This window comes from Mobula birostris, chromosome 4 (assembly GCF_030028105.1).
Source record: "Mobula birostris isolate sMobBir1 chromosome 4, sMobBir1.hap1, whole genome shotgun sequence".
NCBI classification, from domain to species: Eukaryota; Metazoa; Chordata; class Chondrichthyes; order Myliobatiformes; family Myliobatidae; genus Mobula; species Mobula birostris.
In genome coordinates this window covers 33,739,865-33,764,987 of record NC_092373.1, presented here as the reverse complement: position 1 = coordinate 33,764,987, position 25,123 = coordinate 33,739,865, and the positions used below count along the sequence as shown (strand labels likewise).

Genomic DNA, 25,123 nt, shown 5'->3' with positions numbered 1-25,123 from the left:
TAATTTCAAATATATTTTATTGCACATACAAAGGAAAAATCAGATGAGAAAATTTCAAGAACTCCAGTGACAATTGCTGCTAAAGGGCAACACTGTGTTTGCTCAATTCTCAAATAAATGTTTAGTTCTATTATTTTAAATTTCCTTAAGAAGTAAATGGAAATCTTACTATTCTGGTGCAGTTAATTATCAGTACATGACAGCATTGTTATTAAGAATGGGTTTTGATTTTTTTAACTGTATTCGTGATATTTGTGTCTTCCTGGGCAGGTTGACGGATCTGCAGGAAGGTTAGGGAATACAACTGTAACCTTAGGGATGATCTCTTCAGAAGATTCTGATGATTCACTGTTCGCTGATCGTTTGCGCTTAGGAGGAAAAGTCTGAGGTCCTGAAGCTTGCAGGATAGCCGTCTCAGTGTCAGGTTGTGCAGTAAGATGATCATAGACCACATCGTCATGAGTAACCAACTGGTCTTCTGCTACTGGAGGAGCCATGGACCCGCCTGCTTCTGGGATAGCAGTACCCTCTCCTTCGGGAGCAGCACCAACCCTGTCTACTGCTGCCTGCTGTAGTATCAGAACAATTGTTTTTTATTGTTGGCATGACAATTGTGCTGCTAGATTGTAACGAAGCATATTATCTTTACTATAGCTCCAAATTTGAGAAGATTTATTTCTTGTTTGGAAGATCTTAAGTGATCAGACACACAAATTCACAGGAGTAGTTTCTACATTACTCTGCGGTAATTAAAATGTGAAACCACTCCAGTATATTTTGGATGGAATATCGCATCACATTACATCAGCTGTAGAGTTGGTTGCTTTGTGTGTAATTATATCCTGTGCCCTCTGTGAAAGATTTTAATGAAATAGGCAAACCTATAGCTATGAAGCCAACTTGACTAATTGGTGTGGAGCCATTCTCAGTTCTTAAGTTATTGGGTAAAATGTTAAGGTGATTGGAGGAAAGTATAGGGGGAATGACAGAGGTAGTTAGTTTTATTTACAAAGAGAGTGATAGGTGCATGGAATATACTGCCAGGATGGTGCTAGAAATGTAAGAAACTCTTAGATTGGTAAATGGATGAAAGAAAAACAGAGGGCTATATGAGAGGGAAGGGTTAGATTGATCTTGGAGTAGATTAAAAGGTTTCCACAACATCATGGGCCTAGGGCCTGTACTAGCTATACTGTTCAGCTCCAACACCATATTCAAGTTTGCTGAAAACACCACTCTTGTGGGCCGTAATAGGACAGAGCTTGACAACTTGGCTGAGTGATTTCGTAACAAAAAAATCTCACTCAATATCAGTAAGACAAAGGAACTGATTGTAGACTTCAAGAGAGAGAAACCAGTAATCCCTGAGCCAGTCCTCATTGGAGGATCAGAGTTGGAGAGGGTCAGTAACTTTAAATTCCTAGGTGTTATTATCTTAGAATACCTGTCCTGGACCCATCACATAAACGTTATTGCAAAGAAAGCACAACAGTGTCTACTTCCTTAGAAGTGTGCGGAGATTCGGCATGACATCAAAAACTTTGAAAAACTTCTATGGATATGTAGTGAAGAGTGTATTGACTGGCTGCATCACAGCCTGGTATGGAAACACCGATGCCTTTGAACAGAAAATCCTACAAAATGTACAGGATTTGGCTCAGTACATCATAGGTAAAGCCCTCCCAACCATTGAGCACATCCATCATCAAAGTTCCTCACCACCCAGGCCACGCTTTCCTCTTGCAGCCACAATCAGGTAGAAGGTGCAAGAGCTCAGGACTCGCATCACCAGGTTCAGGAACAGTTACTACCCCTCAACCATCAGGCTCTTGAACAAAAGAGGATAACTACAATCACCTGCTCAATTATTGAGATGTTCCCACAATCAATATTATCACTTTATGGACTCTTTATTGTGTTATTTCATGTCCGCCTTTATTGCTATTTATTTATATTTGCATTTGCAGTTTGTTGCCTTCTAAACTCTACTTGATCTTTCATTGATCCTGTTACGGTTACTATTCCATAGATTTGTTCAGTATGCCCACAGGAAAAAGAAATTTGTGGTTGTATGTGGTGACCTACAGTACATGTACTCCGATAATAAAATTTACTTCGAACTTTGAACTGTACTACGTTCTTTGATCTACATTCTTATTTATTTTTTCTGGCACAATTCCATCAACTCCTGTTTGATTGTTTTAGCACTGAAGGGATAATTTTCAGTAGCCAATTAAGCTACCAGCATATTTTTGGATGTTGGAGGGAAGTACTGAGGTCACTTCATGAGAGAGCTCACTTAATGACACGTTCAGGAATCAGTGGTCTTTGGAACTCATTCCTTTGAGTGCTGGTCATCCAGAAAACCCTGTGTTTTCTAGCCAGAAAAGCCATTGGCTGGAATGCAATGCTTCTCTAGATAATATTATGGATCATGAGTAATCCACTCATGAACTGAAAGATTAAATTCAAGTGTGCTTCAATACTATTGCAAAGCTCCAGGATAACAAAATATTCCATGGAGTAGAGACACAAAAATTTAAATAGAAATACAGGTCCTCCCCATATTATGAATGCTCAAGTTAAGGATAACTGTTAATGAGTATTCGGGAGACCAGTGGATGGATTTGCCAGTGGCTGTTGGGGTAGTTATGTGGGAACGTGGTTCATGGCAACATCATTGCATCTTGTAGAGAAATATGAATGAGTCAATTAAACACTCAGGTTTATCTAGACATTGCCTTTTCTTTGCATTTTGTTAATTAAATATATTGCTGGACAGCTGCATTCCCCCTCAAAAAAAGGTTAGGTTGCAAACAGTTCTCAGGCACTTTAAATAGACAAATATCATACTCAAATGTTCTTTAGCCAGCACACCTCCTGTGCTGCTTAATAATTGGGTGGGGTTTGGGGAAATGAAGAGAAGTTATACTCTTGATGGCTTCACCTCCTCTTTAAGCTTGTAAGTGCAAATGTTGTTATTTTACCAAGATTGCATTATCAGTTGGTTCAAATATATGAGCGTAGAAGAATGAGGGGAGATTTGATAGAGGTATACAAATTGTGTGGGCACGTGGCCAAGTGGTTAAAGCATTCGACTAGCGATCTGAAAGTCGTGAGTTCAAGCCCCAGCCGAGGCAACGTGTTGTGTCCTTGAGCAAGGCACTTAATCACACATTGCTCTGCGACGACACTGGTGCCAAGCTGTATGGGTCCTAATGCCCTTCTCTTGGACAACATTGGTGCCGTGGAGAGGGGAGACTTGCAGCATGGGCAGCTGCTGGTCCTTCCATACAACCTTGCCCAGGCCTGCGCCCTGAAGAGTGAAGACTTTCCAGGCGCAGATCCATGGTCTCGCAAGATTAACAGATGCGGAATTTTGCTGCATCAATGCTTTTGACGAACAGTTGCTAAACAATCAAAAGTGTAATGTCATGCAAAAGATCTTAGGGACAAGACAGGCCACTCTGTTGCTTGATCCTGCCCTATCAGTGAAATAATATCATAGCTGATTGACATCTCCCTTTAATCCATTTATCCACCTTGAATACATACTTATTATAACAAGACACTACCAATTTCTCTCCCACAGACTCCAGTAGATAAAACATATGCACGTTATGTAAACATGCGTTTGGAATGGCCCAGTTCATGCTTTTGGAAATGAGTTGCTTATTTATTTTATTTTATTTTATTTAGTGATGCAGCACAAAATGGGCCCTTCCAGCTGAACTGCCCAGCAACCTACCTATTTAACACCAGTCTATGCACAGGACAATTTGCAATGACCAATTAACCTAATAATTGATATGTCTTTGGACTGAGGAAGGAAACTGGAGCACCTAGAGGTTTCATAAGAAGGGTATACAAACTTCATTGTATAAGATCTGAAATTAGAGTGTATCCATTCCAATTTTCCCACCATCACAACAGGCCAACAGCAGATGCCATCTCATTGACTCTTCACTAAACCCTGCAACATCTGAACAGCAAAGATGCATACATCAGAATGTTCTTCAGTGAGTACAGCTCAGCATTTATTACTATCATCCCCTCAAAACTAATCAATAAGCTTCGAGTCCTAAGCTCAATGCCTCCTTGTGCAACTGGATCCTCAATTTCCTTACCTGCAGACCTCTGTAAGTTGGGATTGGCAACAACATCTCCTCCACAATCTCCGTCAGCACAGGTACGCCACAAGGCTGCGTGCTTAGCCCTTTTCTTTACTTGCTTTACACTTATGACTGCAAGACTAAGCACAGCTCCAATGCATTACATTTGCTGACTTTCATTTGCCTGATTTAGAATGGGAGGGAGATTGAAAATCTAGCTGAGTGGTGCCACAACAACAACCTGTCATTCAATATCAGCAAGACCAAGGAGATGGTAATTGACTTCTGAAGGAGGAAACCAAAGGTCCAAAGCCAGTCCTCATTGGGGCATCAGAGGTGAAGAGGGTCAATATCTTTAAATTCCTCGGTGTTATTATTTCAGAGGGTCCGTCCTGGGTCCAACATGTAAGTGCCATTATGAAGAAAGCACAGCAAGCCCCTACTTTCTTTGAAGCTTATGAAGATTCAGCATGTCATCGAAAACTTTGACAGACTTCACAGATGTGTGGTGGAGAGTATATTGACTGGTTCCATGAAGGCCTGGTATGGAAGCACCAATACCCCTGTATAGAAAAGCCTACAAAAAAGTAGTGGATATGGTCCAGTCCATCACGGGTAAAGCCCTTTTCTACCATTGAGTACATCTATGTGGAGCACTGTCACAGGAAAGCAGCATCCATCATCGAGGACCCCACCATTCAGGACGTACTCTCTTCTTTCTGCTGCCGTCACTAAGAAGGTACAGAAGCTTTAGGACGCACAGCACCAGGTTTAGGAAGGGTAATTACGCCTCAACCATCAGGTTCTTGAACCAGAAGGGATAACTTCACCCAACTTCACTCACTCCATTACTGAACTGTTCTCACAACCTATGGACGCACCTCCAAGGACACTGCATCTCATGTTCTTGCTATTATTGCTTATTTATTTTATATTATTACTTATTTTCTTCTCTTTCTTTTTGTATTTGCACTTTGGTCGTTATCCATCTTGTTGGGTGCAGTCTTTCATTTACTGTGGTTGCCCATAAGAAAACGAATCTCAGGGTTGCATATAGTAACATGTACTGTATGTACTTAGATAATAAATTTACTTTGAACTTTGAACTCTGAACTCCAACACTCCAAGCTGTAATAGCATCATGCTATTTGCTATACTACTGTGCTAATGACACAGGAGGAGACGCTTCAGTCACTTATTTTGTGCTAGTGGAAAAAGATCCATCATGCCTAACCCACCTTCCAACACCCAGACTGTAGCCCTGTAAGTCAAATGTCTGCAGTCTTCCAGAAGCCACTTCAATGTGATGAGGCTTCTTTCTTTATCATCCAGTTACAAAACTGCCATTTTTGTTTTACTCATCTCCCCTATAATTCTTCTACTGATTACTTTCTGTCCATACCGCCTAGTTTTTCACTTCACTGTTTCATCTTTGTGTCTTCTGTTTTCTTTTCTGATTTACTTCCCCATTTTATCTCTACTCCTCCTATACTCTTCTAGGATATCTCAGTGTCTGAAGTAACTTCCTTTTTCATGTTACTCTTCATGAATATCACCTTTGGGTGCTGATTTCAGCCTAATAAATCACTATTTATCCAAACAGGTAGACAACACAGACTTACAGATACCACAGTCTGGGTTGGGGGTGGGGGTTCACTTGGAGAATTCAGTTGTCAAGCAGCAGTTGTGGAGGCAAAATGTGTAAGTTGGTGTTTCAGATCAAGACCTTGTATCATTTTAACCATTTCTTTCACATCAGTCTTTATCAGTTGAACACAACTGAATGCAAATATATACTGCATGTATACAAGCCTACCTAAGCCTGAACGTCTTTGTTTCGGTCTGGTGAATCTGCATGATATCTGCTTCAGGGTCAGTATATTCATACAGAGGTTTGGTGGTGTACAGAAAATGAATATTGTGAAGCCTTGCCATATACTATAGTTGTCCTATAATAACAGTGGGACATAATTGGCAAATATATTTAGTTGAAGGACTAAAGCATTACCTGATTGCCGAAGAATTCACAGTTCTGCTCAATGTCCGCTGCAGCAGACATTCTTTGGCCGACATTGGATTTGCAGAACACAATTTCCTACAACAATGTAAAATACGGGAGTAAACATAGTGATTAAACATTTGAGTTCTGTTCAATTATTTTGCATTGTGTTTTCGTACCTATTTTCAACAGAATTGAACACAGACAAAATTCAACAGAATACTGAAGCCCAAATGGTAATTCCATTCACTGTCCTGCCCTTTGAGGAAAATCAATGGGACAATTGGACAATACTTTGGTATTACCATTTGCTTTCCCTTCCTTTAAATGTTTCCCAATTGGATTTTGAACATTATTGTGCTGATCCTAAACAAGAGTGTTTTCACAGCCACAGAATAGAGGGACATCCTTTTAGGGCGAAGATGAGAGGAATTTCTTTAGCCAGAGAGTGGTCAAATCTATGGATTTTGTTGCCACAAGCAGCTGTGGAGGCCAAGTCTTTATGTATATTTAAAGCAGAGATTGATAGGTTCTTGATTGGTTACAGCATGAATCAATATGGGAGAAGGCAGGAGATTGGGGCTGAAAGGAATAATGGATCAGCCATAATGAAATGGCAGAGCAGACTCGATGGGCTAAAATGGCCTAATTCTGTTCCCATACCTTATAGTCTTATAGTTTTATGCTCTTAAGTGATGTAGTAAAACCCTATGAAATACCTCAAAATATTTCCTAAAATGATCCGTGTAGCCTAAAACTTTACCCAAAGTGAACATAAACATTTTTCAAGCCTGAGGTCTTTGTAAGGGAATTTACATGTGGCCCATGATGGTCTGAAAGTAAGTGAGAAGGGGAATATTGATGAGGATGTAAGTGACTTCATAAGGATGCATAAAATCTGAGTGACTTGATAATGACATGGTAGACGGAGTACAATCTGGGAAAATGTGAGATTATCATCTTCAGTCATACTGGGCATTCTGTAATTGGAGAAGAAAGATCTTCAAGGAGTCCTTAGTATAAGATGATAAGACCATAAGATATAGAAGCAGAATGAGGCCATTTGGCCCATCGAGTCTGCTCTGCCATTTCATCATGGCTGATCCAATTTTACTCTCAACCCCAAGTTCCTGCTTTCAACCCAAATCCTTTCATGCCCTGACCAATCAAGAATTTATTAACCTTTGTCTTAAATATACATATTTAAGAATTCAAGAATTAAAGAGCTCCTCTCCCCTCCCCCCACTGGGACGGTCAGATCACAACCTGGTGCATCTAAAACCCTGCTACGTGCCTCTGGTGAAGAGTAAACCTGCAACCTCGAGGACAGTGAGAAAATGGTCGGAGGAGGCTTATGAGGCGCTCCAGGGTTGATTTGAGGTGACGGACTGGCAGGCACTCTGTGAGCCACATGGAGAGGATATTGATGGGCTCACAGAGTACATCACTGATTACATCAACTTCTGTGTGGACTGCAATATTCCAACAAGAGCTGTCCTTTGTTATTCAAATAACAAGCCATGGGTGACAAAGGACATTAAGGACATCCTGAACGCTAAAAAGAGGGCGTTTAGAGATGGAAATAGGGAGGAGCTGAGGGCAATACAGAGTGACCTGAAAGCCAGGATCAGGGAGGCTAAAGACAGGTACAGGAGGAAGCTTGAGTGGAAACTCCAGCAGAACAACATGAGAGAGGTCTGGAGGGGGATAAGGACCATCTCTGGGTTCCAGCAAACTAGCAACAGAGGAGCTGAAGGCAGTGTGCACAGGGCCAATGATCTGAACCTGTTCTTTAACAGATTTGACATTGTGGCCCCTGCCTATCCCACACATGAGCCATCTGCTGTCGGCCCCCAACCAACACATGTCCCACTCTCCCCTCCTAACCCTCCTCAGTCCCCCACCCTGCCCTCATGACTATACCACTTCCCCACATGAAACCACCATGGTGGGCTTCACAGCTGAACAGCTGAGAAGACAGCTGAAACGTCTTAACCCAAGCAAGGCTGCAGGACCGGATGGTGTCAGTACCAGGGTGCTCAAAACCTGTGCCCCTCAGCTATGTGGAGTACTTCGCCATGTATTCAACATGAGCCTGAGGCTCCAGAGGGTTCCTGTATTGTCCTACCTCGTCCCTGTGCTGAAGACGCCGCGCCCCAGCGGCCTCAATGACTACAGACCGGTGGCATTGACCTCCCACATCATGAAGACCCTGGAGAGACTTGTTCTGGAACTGCTCCGGCCTATGGTCAGGGCACACTTAGATCCCCTCCAGTTCGCCTACCAGCCCTGACTAGGAGTTGAGGATGCCATCGTCTTCCTGCTGAACCGTGTCTACGCCCACCTGGACAAGCCAGCGAGCACTGTGAGGGTCATGTTTTTTGACTTCTCCAGTGTGTTCAACACCATCCGCCCTGCTCTGCTGGGGGAGAAGCTGACAGCGATGCAGGTGGATGCTTCCCTGGTATCATGGATTCTTGACTACCTGACTGGCAGACCACAGTACATGTGCTTGCAACACTGTGTGTCCGACAGAGTGATCAGCAGCACTGGGGCTCCACAGGGGACTGTCTTGTCTCCCTTTCTCTTCACCATTTACACCTCGGACTTCAACTACTGCACAGAGTCTTGTCATCTTCAGAAGTTTTCGGATGACTCTGCCATAGTTGGATGCATCAGCAAGGGAGATGAGGCTGAGTACAGAGCTATGGTAGGAAACTTTGTCACATGGTGTGAGCAGAATTATCTGCAGCTTAATGTGAAAAAGACTAAGGAGCTGGTGGTAGACCTGAGGAGAGCTAAGGTACCGGTGACCCCTGTTTCCATCCAGGGGGTCAGTGTGGACATGATGGAGGATTACAAATACCTGGGGATACGAATTGACAGTAAACTGGACTGGTCAAAGAACGCTGAGGCTGTCTACAAGAAGGGTCAGAGCCATCTCTATTTCCTGAGGAGACTGAGGTCCTTTAACATCTGCTGGATGATGCTGAGGATGTTCTACGAGTCTGTGGTGGCCAGTGCTATCATGTTTGCTGTTGTGTGCTGGTGCAGCAGGCTGAGAGTAGCAGACACCAACAGAATCAACAAATTCATTCGTAAGGCCAGTGATGTTGTGGGGATGGAACTGGACTCTCTCACGGTGGTGTCTGAAAAGAGGTTGCTGTCTAAGTTGCATGCCATCTTGGTCAATGTCTCCCATCCACTACATATTGTACTGGGTGGGCACAGGAGTACATTCAGCCAGAGACTCATTCCACCGAGATGCAGCACTGAGCGTCATAGGAAGTCATTCCTGCCTGTGGCCATCAAACTTTACAACTCCTCCCTTGGAGGGTCAGACATCCTGAGCCAATAGGCTGGTCCTGGACTTATTTCATAATTTACTGGCATAATTTACATATTACTATTTAACTATTTATGGTTCTATTACTATTTATTATTTATGGACCAACTGTAATGAAAACCAATTTCCCCCGGGATTAATAAACTAAGACTATGACTATGCCTATGACTATGACTGACTATGACTAAAGACTTGGCCTCTGCAGCTGCCTGTGGCAAAGAATTGCACAGCTTCACCACACTCTGGCTAAAGAAATTCCTCCTCATCTCCGTTTTAAAAGGACACCTTTCTACTCTGAGCCTGTGTCCACTGGTCTTAGACTCTCCCACCATAGGAAACATCCACTCCATATCCACTCTATCAAGGCCTTTCAACATTCGATAGTTTTCAATGAGGTCACACCTCATTCTTCTGAATTCCAGTGAGTACAGGCCCAGAGCCATCAAACGCTTTCATGTGACAAGTCATTCAATCCTGGAATCATTTTCAAGAACCTCCTTTGAGCCCTCTCCAGTTTCAGCACATCCTTTCTAAGATAAGGGGCCCAAAACTGTTCATAATAATCCAAGTGAGGCCTCACCAGGGCTTTATAACGTCTCAACATTACATCCTTGCTTTTATATTCTGGTCCTCTAGAAATTAATGCTACATCACATTTGCCTTCCTCACCACAGACTCAACCTGCAAATTAATCTTTAAGGAATCCTGCACAAGGACTCCCCCAAGTCCTTTTGTGCCTCAGTATTTTTTTTGTATTTTCTCTCCATTTAGACAGTAGTCAACCCTTTCATTTCTTTTACCAAATTACATGACCATACACTTCCTGACACTGTATTCCATCTGCCGTTTCTTTGCTCATGCTCCTAATCTGTCTGTCCTTCTCTAGTCTCTCTACTAACTGCCCCTCTACCTATCTTTGTATTGACTGCAAACTTTGCAGAAAGCCATTAGTTCTATCATCATCGAAATCGTTGACATGTAACGTAAAAAGAATTGGTCCCAACACAAACCCTCGTGAAACACCATGAGTCACCAGCAGCCAGTCAGAAAAGGCTCCCTTTATTCTCACTGTTTGCCCCCTGCCAATTGGCCACTGCTTTATCCATGCTAGAATCTTCCCTGTAATACCATGGGCTCAAGGCTTGCTAAGCAGCCTTATGTATGGCACCTTGTCAAAGGCCTTCTGAAAATCCAAGTACACAACATCAACCGATTCTCCTTTGTCTATCCTGCTTGTTATTTCTTCAAAGAATTCCAACAGATTTGTCAGGCAATGTTTTCCCTTGAGGAAACCATGATGACTATGGCCTATTTTATCATGTGCTTCCAAATACTCTGAGATATAATTAATAATTGACTCCAACATCTTCCCAACCACTGGGGTTAGATTAATTGGCCTATAGTTTCCTTTCTTCTGCCTCACTCCCTTCTTGAAGAGTGGAGTGACATTTGCAATTTTCCAGTCTTCCATAACAATTCTAGAATCTAGTGACTCTTGAAAGATCATTACTAATGTCTCCACAATCTCTTCAGCCACCTCTTTCAGATCCCTGGGGTGTACACCATCTACCTTCAGACCTTTCAGTTTCCCAAGAACCTTCTCTCTAGTATTGGTAACTTAACACACTTCATGACCCCTGACATCTGGAATTTCCACTATTCTTCTAGTGTCTTCCACAGTGAAGACTGATGCAAAATACTTATTCAATTTGTCCGCCATTTCCTTGTCCCCTATTACTATATCTCCAGCATCATTTTCCAGTGGTCCAATATCCACACTCACATCTCTTTCACACTTCATGTATCTGAAGAGACTTCTTTAATATTACTGAGTAACTTACTTTCGTATTCCATCTTTACCTTCTTAATGACTTTTTTAGTTGCCATTTGTTGGTTTTTAAAAACTTCCAAATCATCTAATTTTCCACAAATTTTTGCTCTATTATGTGCCTTCCCTTTGACTTTGACTTCTCTTGTCAGCCACGGTTGAGTCATCTTGCCTTTACTATACTTCTTCCTCTTTGGGATGTATGTATCCTGTATCCTCATACTCAAACACTGAAAACTAATGTGAGATTCATCAGACTATTAGACAGGCAAATGATATGTTGGCCTCTCTTTACTAGAGAATTTGGGGAAAAAGGATGTTCTACTTTACATGTATAGAACCTAAGTGCTACCACAGCTGGAGCATTGCGCAGTTTTGGTCTCCTTAGCTAAAGAAGGCTATACTTAGTCCAGAGGGACTTTAATGATTAACAATATTGATACTCGTACTTTAGCATGTTTCATATTTCCTGGGATGGTAGACTGCTGAATGATGGAAACCTGTATAACTTGCATAACCTATGTAACACAGGAAATTAAATTTAATGCAATTAAAGAAAGCATTAATTTCTAGAGGTATAGAATATAAAAGCAGGGATGTCATGTTGAGGCTCTATAAGGCACTTGTGAGACCACACTTGGAGTATTATGTGCAGTTTTGATCTCCTTAATTTAGAAAGGACATTGGAGAGGGTTCAGAGAAGAGTCATGAGAATGATTCCAGGAATGAAAGGGTTACCATATGAGGAATGTCTGGCAACTCTTGGGCTGTATTCCTTGGAGTTCAGGAGAATGAGGGGGGATCTCATAGAAACATTCTGAATGTTAAAAGGCCTGTACAGATTAGATATGGAGAAGTTATTTTCCATGGTAGGGGAGTCTAGTACAAGAGGGCATGACTTCAGGATTGAAGGACGTCCATTTAGAACAGAGATGCGGAGAAATTATTTTAGTCAGAGGGTGGTAAATCTGTGGAATTTGTTGCCATGAGCGGCTGTGGACGCCAAGTCATTGGGTGCATTTAATGCAGAGATAGATAGGTTCTTGATTAAGCAGGGCATCAAGAGGTATGGGGAAGAAGGTAGGGCAGTTGGGGATGACTGGAAGAATTGGATCAGCCCATGATTGAATTGTGGAGCAGACTCGATGGACTGAGTGGTCTACTTTATCTCCTATATCTTATGATCTTATCGCAACCTATTGACTCACTTTCAAGGTCTCTAGAACTCATGCTCTCAGTATTATTGATTTACTTATTACATAAGATTGTATTTGCACAGTTTGTCTTTTTTTGCATGTTAGTTGTTTGTCAGTCTGTGCTTATGTGTATCTTTTTATTGATTCTTTTTTTTTATCTATTGTGAATGCCTGCAAGAAAACGAATCTCAAGGTGGTATTCTGTGATATATATGTAGTTTGATAATAAATTTACTTTGAACATTGATCCTTGCAATTGAGTAGCTAGGGTTCAGTTATTTATAATTTAGATGAATAGGAGGTGGCCAGATTGAATTGTGTGAAATGTTTAGTAGGCTACAATACAGAGATAATGTATCCCCAGCTGAGATGACTGCACTGTGGTCACACCCTTAACATAAGGGATAACTCATTTAGGAATGAGAATTTCTTTACTCCCTTCTGAAGAATCTTGGTGAATGGAAAGTCAGTCATTGACTGAATTCAAAACTGATTATCAATGAATTTCTGAATAGTAGAAGAATCAAGAGGAAAGAGATAAGATAAGAAATGTGGTAAAGATTATCAATAATGATTAGGCCTGATGAGCTGAATAGCCTGTTCCTGCTCCCATTTTATGTAGAAACTTATGTTCAATTGTATTTGAATTGATTAAGATCCAGCAGTTATCAAAATGCAAGCCTAAGGATCTTAGGTGCTGTTTATCTAACCAGGTACCAACAGAGAAGAATGTTTATTGTCTTTGGAATTCAGAGAAATATTAAAACAGAGAAACAGGGCCAAGACATTCATCTTGTCCTACTTTAATTCAACTGCTAAGCCACCCAGCTTCATTTGCTCACTCTGTTCTACGTTCTTTCATAAATTTACCTCATAAAAGTTTATTTTCGTGACAGTTATAAAAATTAGCCTGGAATCCAGCATTTTTTCAGGTAAGGAGTTTGATTCATTTTGGAAAGAAAACCTTGAAATTTCTCTCTCATGGCTTCGTACTAATATAGAATGTTGTAAGTAGGATTTTCATATTATGTTTGACAATTTATTATAAATTTTGCTTTGGCAAAACTAGCCCTATGTGCTTCTTTCACAGAGAATCTTAATTAAAGCTGTGCTGAATGGGTCTAATTCCTTAGGTCAACTGATGATACAGCAACATCCGAGATAATAGCTATATGTGTGAGGTTAGTGTGCCTGAATATGCTTGACAACAGTGCTACATTATAAACTCTGATTATGGCCAGAAAAAAACTGGGCTCATCACAATTCAGAAGCACCAACTAATCAAAAGGTAATCAACAGTTGCATCAATTCAAGCCAAAAATGCTTAGATAATCCGAACATGCTGGCAATGATCACCTCATTTATCTGGATAAAACATGTCCTGAAATGATCAGATAGACATTTGGAAGATATCATAATTTGGTCAACAAATATAACCATGAAACCTATTGGTAAATCCATAAGTGTTTAACGCCTATTACAGTCTCTACAAACACATTTCCCAATGTTCCTTGCACATAATAACTCATACTTAGTGCCTGTGATTCACTTTCCAAACTCAAATGCTCTCCAATATAAGCATTGTATGTTTGTTCAAGCTACACTATTAGGATCTCATTCAACATCCTTTGTTACACTAATAAATTTCGGCCACTATCCATTATTGAACAGAATTATCAGAATTATTTTTCAAACCGTAACTAATTATTGATAATATTATTTATAAACTACCTAAACATTTTGAATGATTATAATCTGTAATTTAGTTAGGATTATATATTTTATCAATCTCTGTTATACTCACAGGATTTTGAAGAAGTTGGAGAGTACATATATCACTGTTTTTCAAACATGTTGTCTCTCTCAAAACATATTCTACTACTATCCGATTCAACATTCTCTGAAACATAACCACAGTAATATTTCCAATGAATAGCAGATTGGTTTGTTTGCTGCATTTATTTTGATTGCAAACCCTAACATCAACATGATTAGGATAATTGTAATATCCATTTTTGGTAGGACCACCTGAAGGAGAAATAGGACTTGAAAAATGTTGGTAAGATAGTGAATTCCATGTCACATCGGTTATCTCCAAAGTTTAAAAACAGGATGGATCAATTAGGCTGTGAGAACATGTTTAAACACAAGCAACTCCAACATGAAACATTGAGATGCATTCCTATTTTCCCCATCGGATTGATCTGTCAATAAAAATTTCAATCATTCCCAATTAGCACTGAAGTAACAAAAATAAATGTTATTCCAAAGACTGGCATAAATTGAAGAGTTGTTTTTCCATCCATATTCATTTCACAAAGAATCCTTACATCACCCAGAGCGGTCAGAGACATTACCCACAATAGGCTGGATGATATTCTAATCAATCCAACTATTCTTCTCTTAGATTAAAAAGCTGTTAAAATACCCCACTCTCTGTGATGTGGCTACGTCCTCACACCTTGTCAGCATTTTGCAAGCATCAGATTGAGGCTGTTTCAAAATGTACTTGTGTAGAATGACAGGATAAACACAGGCTGGATACATTGAAGTCTTCCTTAGTTACTTGGAACATCATAGAGGTAGAGGGAGTAAATTATAGTGATAACATGGCCATTTGGATGTCTATGCAATGCTGGTTCATTTTAACCCCCTGCAGTTGGTATCCCATTCAAAAAAAATTATTGACACATCAGAGATCCACTTTAATTCAGCACCATCAGAGATATTTAAAAGTTATACATATGGCATGAGGATACTTTGCTGAATTAAAGAACCTACCACACCACTCTGGTCTATCTAGCTCATGTGGGGCCTCACGGCCGAACATATTCATCCAAAGCTCTTTGATAGAATGGAAATTAAATTCTGAGAAAGAAGAATTGCAAACTTGATGTAAGTGATATTGGGGCAAGCAGGGAAGCTTGGGTCAGTTTAGGACACCGTAGGTGAGTCATTAAATCTACAGCTGAAACAATTAACGAAGCCTCCCAAAGGCAAGAAGGCAGATTCAGAAAGCATATTAGTTGTGCAAAAGTATCTAACAATGATAAAAATGTGCATTAGTGTTCAGTAAGTGGTGTCTTTTCTAATTACTCTAAAAAATAAATATTACAGTTGCTAATTAGTTGCTGAATTAAACTTTACCAAACTATCATTGTGATTCCTAATGGAGGCGAAGTGCAACTGAAATGGCAATGCTATTCCAGTCGTAGAAATACTTCCTGGTGACTGTCTGCAACATTGATCTTGGTCTTACACTATATCTTGCACTCTCCTTTGAACACTAAAAGTAGAATGAACATGAAATTTGAACACCAATAATAATTACAATGAAAAGTTATAGGGATAGTTAAAAAACAAATTGACTAACCAGTATGTAGCTTCTTCCTATTTCTTGAAGCTCAAAACGATGCATATGGTTGGACTCATCATTGAACTTTTTCAGTGAGACCAGTGCAGCATTTATAGCTGATTCACTGTCTGATGGTATTAGACCTGGACAGTCAGGACATACTTTAACAATATCTCCATGTGAATCTGCAAAATATTATAGTATTACTATGCATCCTGCTGTTTGCAACAGGTATCCAACAAAGCAGGTAGTTGAGATTAACAGAAGACTTTGTAGCTACTTTCTGCCAAGTCTTATGCTAAGCACTGTCACAAGCTGAATCAAAGGTGGTAATGAATCAGCATATAGGAAGAACATTGAAAATCTAGCTGAGTGGTGTCATCACAACAACTTTTTACTCAATGTCAGCAAGATCCAGGAAGCTGATTATAGACTTCAGGAGAAGGAAATCAGGGGTCCATGAGCCAGTCCTCATCAGAAGAGCAGAGGGGGGAAGAGGGTTAGCAACTTTAAATTCCCAGGTGTTATTATTTTAGTACGAAGAAAGTACAGCAGTGCCTCTGCGTTCTTGAGTCTTTGCATTGATTCAGCATGACAGCCAACATTTTGACAAATTTCTATAGATGTGCGGTGGAGAGTATATTGAACGGCTGCATCACAGCCTGGTATGGAAATACCAATGCTCTTAAATGTAAAATCCTACAATCCGTGTATGCAGCCCAGTCATCACAGGTGACTCCCAGCCATTGAGCACATCTACATGGAGCACTGCTGTAGGAAAGCAGCATCCATGATCAGGGATCCCCCACTACCCAGAACATGTTCTGTTCTCACTGCTGCCATCAGGAAGCAGGTACAAGAGACATAGGACAATTATCACCCCTCAACCTGAAGCAAAGGAGATAACTTCACTCAACTTCACTTGCCCCATCACTGAAATGTTCCCACAGCCAATGGACTCACCTTCAAAGACTCTTCATCTCATGTTCTTGATATTTATTGCTTATTTATTTGTTATTATTATTTCTTCTTTCTGTATTTGCACAGTTTGTTGACTTCACCCTGGTTGAACACCCTAGTGGGGTGGTCTTTCATTATGTTTATTAATCTATAGATTTATTGAGTATGCTCACAAAAAATGAACCTCAGGGTTCTAAAGGTGGCATATATGTACTTTGATAATAAAATTTTCTTTGAACTTTGAACCTTAACACCAGTTTCCAGTGGCTGTTGGGAAGGTGGTGATAATTCGTCTGCTTCAACTGTTCTAGTCTTTATTCTTGTGGTGTTGCCAGTAGGGAATTCCTGATTTAGATACAGTCACCATAGTGTGGTATCCTGAGCTGCTACTTCCTCTAATCTGACCGAATCGCCGTCATTTCTGTGCATCAATTTTGCAACAAATTCATTCTTAACATTCACTCACGCAACTCTCAAATGTACTTGCCAGCTCAAGAAAAACAAGAACGTACCTGGAGACACATCACACTTGTAGCCATCCAAATGTTTGGTACCTTCAGGTGTAGTTTCTATGAGTACGTCGCAATCTCCGTCTGCTTTCTAATGCAACAATTAGGGAAAATATAATTTTTCTTAAATTGGATTAGAATATATCAACTAATCAATCACAGTGGCATCTCAAATATTATGAGGTGCATTTGTGATAATGGAATCAAAATCTAGAGGAGGTTCGTAAGAGTGATTTCATGAATAGAAGCATTAACGTATGAGGAGGGCTTGACGGTTCTGGGCCTCTATTACCTGGAGTTCAGAAGGATGAGGAGGGGATCTTATTGAAACCATTCAAATATTGAAAGGCTAAATAGAGTGGACATGAAGAGGGTGTTTCCAATAGAGGAGGAGTCTAAAACCCACCCATATATGTATTTATATTTATTGTACATTTTCTGAATATTGTGTTCTTTATCTTATTGTGTGTTTATTTTTGTGCTGCATCAGATCTAGAATAACAATTATTTTGTTCTCTTTTACACTTGTGTACTGGAAATGACATTAAACAATCTTGAATCTTTTAGTACAGCAAAAGAGATCCTGTAGTTCCACATACATACTTCTAATGGAATTAATAGGAGACAAATTTACTATTGATTTGTGCGATGCTAGAATACTACTAGTCTCTAAGTTTTAGTCGGTAGAAAATTTGTGCCCAGATGTTTCACTGACCAAAAATTTAACTGGCAATTACCAGATGAAGCCAAATTTTACATTTTCACATCAGTTTGAATTGCTTATTTATTCTTATGTATCACAAAAAGTTTGAATGGGCCAGAAGAAAAATTACAATAACAATAGCACTCTCAAGAACTGAACTCATAAGTATTTATTACTTGGGTTTTGCAAATCAAAACTTGTCTATTTAAATATATAAATAATAATGAATCCTTACCCTTTATCCAACAATGCACAAGCTACAAATCCTATCCCAATCTCTAGACAAAATCATTTATATCACTGTACAACTAACACGTGCTACAAAGAAAAGCACTAGAAATCAGATTGACCTTAATGGAGTCATGACTCAGGAGGACTAATATGCAGAGTTCCCTCTGTGATTTAAAGTTTTGGAATATGTGGAAGGAGAGTATTCTGCTGTAGTCAGGTAGGAATGTACAAGCCAGAATCCTGGGGTACCTTATTAATACTGCTCGTTATTTTCAGATATTTCTATATGGTCACCCCCACAGATTCTTACACTCCAGGGAAAACATCCCTAACCTATCAAGTATCTCCTTATAACTCAAGCTGTCAAGTCCCAGCAAAATCGTTGTGAATCCTGTCTGCATTCTTTCCAACATAAGGATATAATGGCCCAGAAAATAACCAAGACAATGTGCCAGAGGAGCAATAGGGAAGGAATTAGCCTTTCCCCATCTAACTAGAAACTAGCATCATTATAGACAAAGTCTCAACTATCAGTTTGAGATCTATTCTCTAGTTTTATCCCGCATTGGAAGTTCATAAAAATACCTTTGCCTCAGAATTTAAAATATATCAAATGCACATTAGTTAGGAAGAAACTACATTTTTCCTGGCTTATTTTTTGCCACTATAAAAATGGGAAGTTCATCAGAGATTTGCTCTTCTTGATCTTGTCCTGCCTATTTCCTCTCCCGACCCTGTTCTATTTTGAAAGACTCACGGTAGCCGTGAATGATCGAATGTTGCAGCTGCTCAGCGGTTTATGGTTCAGCACGTGGCACACAGTTTCTCGAACTTCAATGTCTAAATAGTAGCTTCCATCTCCAACATTCTGAAAAAGAAATGATTATTACATCCTCCCAGTGACTTAGCTCCAAATTAGTGGTTTATTACACAGATTGCTGCATAATAGAATGAAGATATCGTGCCTGACTCTTTATTATTTCAAGCAACCAACAGAATATGCAAACAATGTTCTAAAAAGCAATAAAATAACCCAATGACACAAAATAACAACACTGCAGTCACAATGGAATAATATCTTTAAAATAATATCTGATATTAGTGCAGCAGAACTGAATTTCTCTGGATGAGTGTGAGTCCTCACATCTGTATCTACTGAGTTTTTCATGAGTTCAATGACATTAATAACATTGTACTTTTGGTATATATTTGATACCATGTTAAAGAAAGTGAATGGTTTACTCACTTTAAGATTGCAGGTGTGATTTTAATCTTACTGGTCAGACACCCATCTTAGCCCATATGTATCGCAAGAGACAAGCTGATACTGCCCTAAGCAAAGCTGCAGATTGTAACATCGAAACAGCGAGCTGCTGGTCTCCCTCTTGTCTTTTGCAGGAGCGATATCTAGCGAGAGAGAGATGCCTGGCTGAGAACCTAGCTGCTCTATCCAGCTGACAAGTCCCATTGTTTGACAAAGCAGGTAGGAAGCAGTAAGAGTTACAACAGGTCAGACCTGCTTACACTGGTGTAAAAAAAATTGCACATCTTAGGAAAAGCAGTTCACAAAACCTCCATAGAGTCATAGAGTTTACAGCATGGAAAAGAGCCCATATCAGCCACAATGCTAACTTCTTTGTTCATACGGCCACGATGCTAACTTCCTTGTTCATACCAGCCATGATGATAACTTCCTTATCCATACAGCCACGATGATAACTTCCTTGTCCATACGGCCACAATGCTAACTTCCTTGTCCATACCAGCCACAATGCTAACTTCCTTGTCCATACCAGCCACAATGATAACTTCCTTGTCCCTATGGCCACAATGCTAACTTCCTTGTCCATACCAGCCACGATGATAACTTCCTTGTCCCTATGGCCACAATGCTAACTTCCTTGTCCATACCAGCCACAATGATAACTTCCTTGTCCATACGGCCACAATGCTAACTTCCTTGTCCATACTAGCCACGATGATAACTTCAGCTCCTCCCATTTGACTGTATTTGACCCCTATTCCTCCAAACATTTTCTATCTATGTACCTGATTAAACTGTTGTAAATATACCTACCTCTCCCTCTTCCTCTGACAATCTATTGTACGTAGTCCCCATCCACCGGGTGAAAAAAATTGCCCCACAGGTCTCTTTTAAATCTTTTTGCTCTAACTTTAAAACTATGCTGTGTAGTTTAAGACTTCCCAACCTTGGGATAAAGTCTGCGACCATCCACCTTATTAAGGCCCCTCATGATATTACGTATTTCTATATGGTCACCCTCGGTTTCCAGGGAAAATAATTTCATATTGTCCATTCTCTCCTTATAATTCAAGCCATTGAGTCCTGGCAACATCCTTCCTGAATGACAATCTTGTTATATTCATGTGACTAGAACTGCACGCAATTCTCCAAGTGCAGTCCACCAATGTATTTTACAGCCATAACATGACGACTCACCTCTTGTAATCATTCCCTGGAACAATGAAGGCAAGCATGCAAACAGCTTCTTCACCATATATCCACCTATACTCAAGGGCCACTTTATTATGTACACCTCTACATTACTGCAAACATCTCAAAGCATGGAGACATAATAAAGGGATTGATTTGTTGTTCAGACCTAACATCAGAATGAGGAAGAAATATAGTCAAAGTGACTGACCGTCGAATTATAAACGCAAACATGAGGAAATCTGCAGATGCTGGAAATTCAAGCAACACACACAAAATGCTGGTGGAACGCAGCAGGCCAGGCAGCATCTATTGGTAGAGGTACAGTCAACATTTTTCCCTTTTTCTCTCTCTCTCTTTTTTCTCCCTCAGTTCCTCCCACTATAACTCCTTGCCTGCTCTCCATCTTCCTCTGGGCTCAGCTCCCCCTTTCTTTCTCTCAAAGCTTCCCGTCCAATGATCCTCTCCCTTCTCCAGCCTTGTAACCCTTTTGCCAATCAACTTTCCAGCTCTTAGCTCCATCCCTCCTCCTCCTGACTTCTCCTATCATTTTGGATCTCCCCCTCCCACTTTCAAATCTCTTACTAGCTCTTCTTTCAGTTAGTCCTGACGAAGGGTCTCGGCCCAAAACATCAACTGTATCTCTTCCTAGAGATGCTGCCTGGCCGGCTGCGTTCCACCAGTATTTGGTGTGACCGTCGAATTATTGCTGGTGCCAGATGGGGTGGTTTGAGCACAACATTCTCTAGAGTTTACAGAGAATGATGTGAAAAACAAAAAAACATCCAGAAAATGGCAGTTCTCTGGACAAAAATGCCTTGGTTAATGAGGGAGGTCAGAGGAGACTGATTCAAGCTAAGAGGAGAGCAACAGTAACTCAAATAACCACGCATTGCAACAGTGCTATTCAGAACAGCACCCCTGAACAGACAACACATTGAACCTGGAAGTGGATGGGCTACAGCAGCAGAAGACACAAACATACACTTAGTTGCCACTTTATTAGGTACAGGAGGTACCTAATAAAGTGGCCGCAGAGTATAGCATTGACTGGGTAATTACAGCTTTTCTGGTTAGCATAAAATACTCTTCATAAAGAAAAATCAGTGCTTTCCTTTAAAAGTTCTTCACACTATTCCTTGCAGTGCTGGTCAGTTCCTCCTCCTCTTTTGTTCTAGACCCATTGGTAACATTATCCAGGTCAACCTTTTGTTGGCTCCATTGAAAATACAATAGTCTTTTGAAGAAACCTTAAAATTAAATTTAAACTTCAATTGCTTATTCTTGCCCTCACAGTAGTTTATTCAACATGGCTTAAAATTGCATCTCTGACTTTTTCTGAGTTGAATAACATGAGGATTTGGGGACCATCTTGCATCCTGTGGCAGTGTGGGCTGCATTCTGAGGCCTCTCATGCGCCAATAGTGAGGGTGGTAGCATTGAAGAACTGCCTGCTTTGCTCACCCCCTTCACTTTCACTGTCGCCAACTCCATCTTTGACGGGGTCCTCCAAAGAGGCGGCTCAGGCAGCCACCTGCAGGGAGCATTATGCAGACAGGGGCTCAATGCAACTTTTAGGACCGAACTTGGGGGATTGTGCCCCATTCATGCTCTATCTGCTCTTGGCTAGGCAATACATAGATTTTGGTGAATTCATTCAGGTGTAAGGTGTTCACCAACTACCTCTGCAGCTTCATAAAAGCAACAGTGATGGCTGCTGTTCTCCATTCCTACTATCTCCATGCTCTTGCCCCGCCAATCTTCCTGTCGTTTGCACACTCTACCCATTGCCCTGGGGCAGAGCTCGTTCTACAGAAACTACAGTGTGACCAGGAACCAGCACTTCTGCCCTTAACACAGCTTGCTATTTGATTAATTATGAACATCACTAATCATGGAAATAACATTCATTCTTGTTTCTGTACCTTCCTCTGAACATTCTCTATTCTGTCCAGAGCATATTTGTATCCCCGTTTCCGGTCCGCGTTGATGAGTTCAACTGCCTTTTCTGCAATTTGAAGAGCTTCTTGGCCAGTGCACGGCAGTGCTACATAATATGATGCAACCCAAGGTGTGAACAGCTCCAAACAAGCTGCAAACGCAAGAAGCCACTTCATGTTACTCACAAAACTTGCACTGTTTTAAACTGCAGCCTGACTGAGACCAGAAAGATGACAGGACTGTCAGTGACAGCTCACAATGACTGTTTGCATTAAATACGCTGGGTTTGGGAAGATATCAATTAAAAGAAAGTCACGTGACCAAAAAACAAAGCTTGAAAAAACAAGACTGATTACAAAATCAGAGACAGAATTTACCTTACTGGAATAGAATGATACAATGAAGGTCAGCCTCAGCAAAGTAAATTTAGTCTTGTACAAGGTGTGCACAGGGGTTCACCAGGTTATTGATTCAAACCAATCATTAAACCATAACGAAGGATTACAATGCACAAAATATCAGTCCCATTGGTAGTTTTGCTTCTCCTTTAGCAGTCCCTCAGTTTCAAGGATAATTTACAGTACTGTGCAAAAGTTTATATGTGTGTGTGTATATAGATACACACACATCTAGGGAGTCTAAGATTTTTATACAGTACTGTAGTAATTTTATGTATTGCATTATATACTACTGCCGCAAAAAAAAAAATTCATGACATGTTAGTGAAGATAAACCTGATTCTGATATGGGTCTCTATTGTGGACTAAGAATAGGAAGGGGCAGGGAGAGGGGAATTATGGTTGGGAAAAGGGGAAAGGAGAGGGGTGGGAATGGGAAGCACCAAAGAGACATTCTTCAATGATCAATAAACCAAGGAATTAAATGACCTTGCCTGGTGCCTCCCCCACCCCCACCGGTCCCCGGCACTCCTCCTCTGTCACCTGTCCCACACTCCTCCTGTGGAGCTTTACCCTCGCTGTTCCCAACATCCTTTGTTCCCACCAGATTGATAAACTATATATACCTGACTTTTGCACAGTACTGTACCTCCATTCCACATATGAGTCAATTGGAAAGTCATATGGCAGATCTACAGACACTTGCAAAAGTGGGGAAGTGGTACTTGTCAGGTTGGGTTATGTGGCTGCCTTCAGCACTCAGCCAACGTTAACCATCGCAGCTGGAGGCAGTTGAGTTTGAATGGCTAGTTCCAGCTAAACCTAAGGTGTACTACTTAAAGCTAGCCTGTATCTCTGGAAAGTTAATCTGACCTAGAAAATAGCACAACACTGTAGAGCGTAGGATATTGCATTGAGGACCTTGATGAGGAAATGGGAAGGAAGGAGGATAACCTGTAGCAATGGGCAGCCAAGAGGTTTTCCTGGTACGTTATCAGAAGCTAGAGAAAACAAATACACTCAGTGGCTACCTGTGCACCTGCTCATTAATGCAAATATCTAATCAGCCAATCATGTGGCAGCAATTCAATGCATAAAAACATGCAGATATGGTCAAGAGGCTCAGCAGTTGTTCAGACCAAACATAAGAATGGGGGAAGAAATATGACCTAAGTGACTTTGACTGTTGGTACTAGATAGAGCGGTTTGAGTACCATAGAAACTGCTGATCTGGTATTTTCATACGCATCATCCTCTGCAGTTTCCAAAGAAAGGTATAAGAAATAAAGAACATTCAGTGAATGGCAATTCTGTGGGTGAAAATGTCTTATTAACGAGAGAGGTCAGAGGAGAATGGCCAGACTGGATCAAGCTGATAGGAAGACGACGGTAACTCAGATAACTACACTTTACAATAATGGTTTGCAGAAGAACATTCCTGAATGTATAACATGGTGGACCTTGGCTACAGCAGCAGAAGACCATGAACATACACCAAGTGGCCACTTTATTAGGTACAGGAGGTACTTAATAAAGTAGCCACTGAATGTATAATTGCTGAAAGCATTATGAGGAGATAAAACCCATGGAGCTAGGTGCAACAATGCAAAAGAAGTCCATTAGCTCATGAGAGTGATTGCAATTCCATATCAAACAAACCCTTCAAATACCATATCCTATTTTATGACTTGCTCCAAGAGCCCCCATTTTAAATAGTGCTCCTGGAGAAAATGATATTACTCCAGGAGTGATTAATGATAGTTGCTGGTCAGATAATTGTTACATAATTTCACAAGCCAAGGAGCATTGATATAGTGAATTCTCTCATCTCATGTAGATTTCCTTAAGAATTATATCAATGGCATAAAGATGATTTACAACTGAACCTAAATGGAGTGGCATAGTCTGAACAAAACAATTTCACAATCATGCTCCAGTTCTGAAGTGAGTAACTTCCATGCATTGTAGCACTGATAAACTGCAAAACGTAATTGAATGTCTGAGTTGTTATTTGAAATTCCTCCTTGTCAAGTTAATTGGTAATTGATAACTGTGAAAAATTTGTTTTGCATGCTTTGTACAAAGATCAT

General features: G+C 40.5%; 1 protein-coding gene across 1 annotated transcript; it reads right to left on the bottom strand.

The window, feature by feature from the left end:
* On the bottom strand, positions 1 to 22,885 carry LOC140195881 (alpha-2-HS-glycoprotein-like). Its single transcript, XM_072254527.1, has 7 exons — positions 22,620 to 22,885; positions 18,997 to 19,107; positions 17,309 to 17,396; positions 15,855 to 16,021; positions 14,286 to 14,381; positions 6,121 to 6,207; positions 1 to 569 (listed from the first exon to the last, which is right to left on the bottom strand). The coding sequence occupies exons 1-7, from the start codon at positions 22,809 to 22,811 to the stop codon at positions 234 to 236; spliced, it is 1,077 nt and encodes a 358-aa protein (XP_072110628.1). The 5' UTR covers positions 22,812 to 22,885; the 3' UTR covers positions 1 to 233.
* Between the last annotated feature and the right edge of the window lie 2,238 nt (positions 22,886 to 25,123).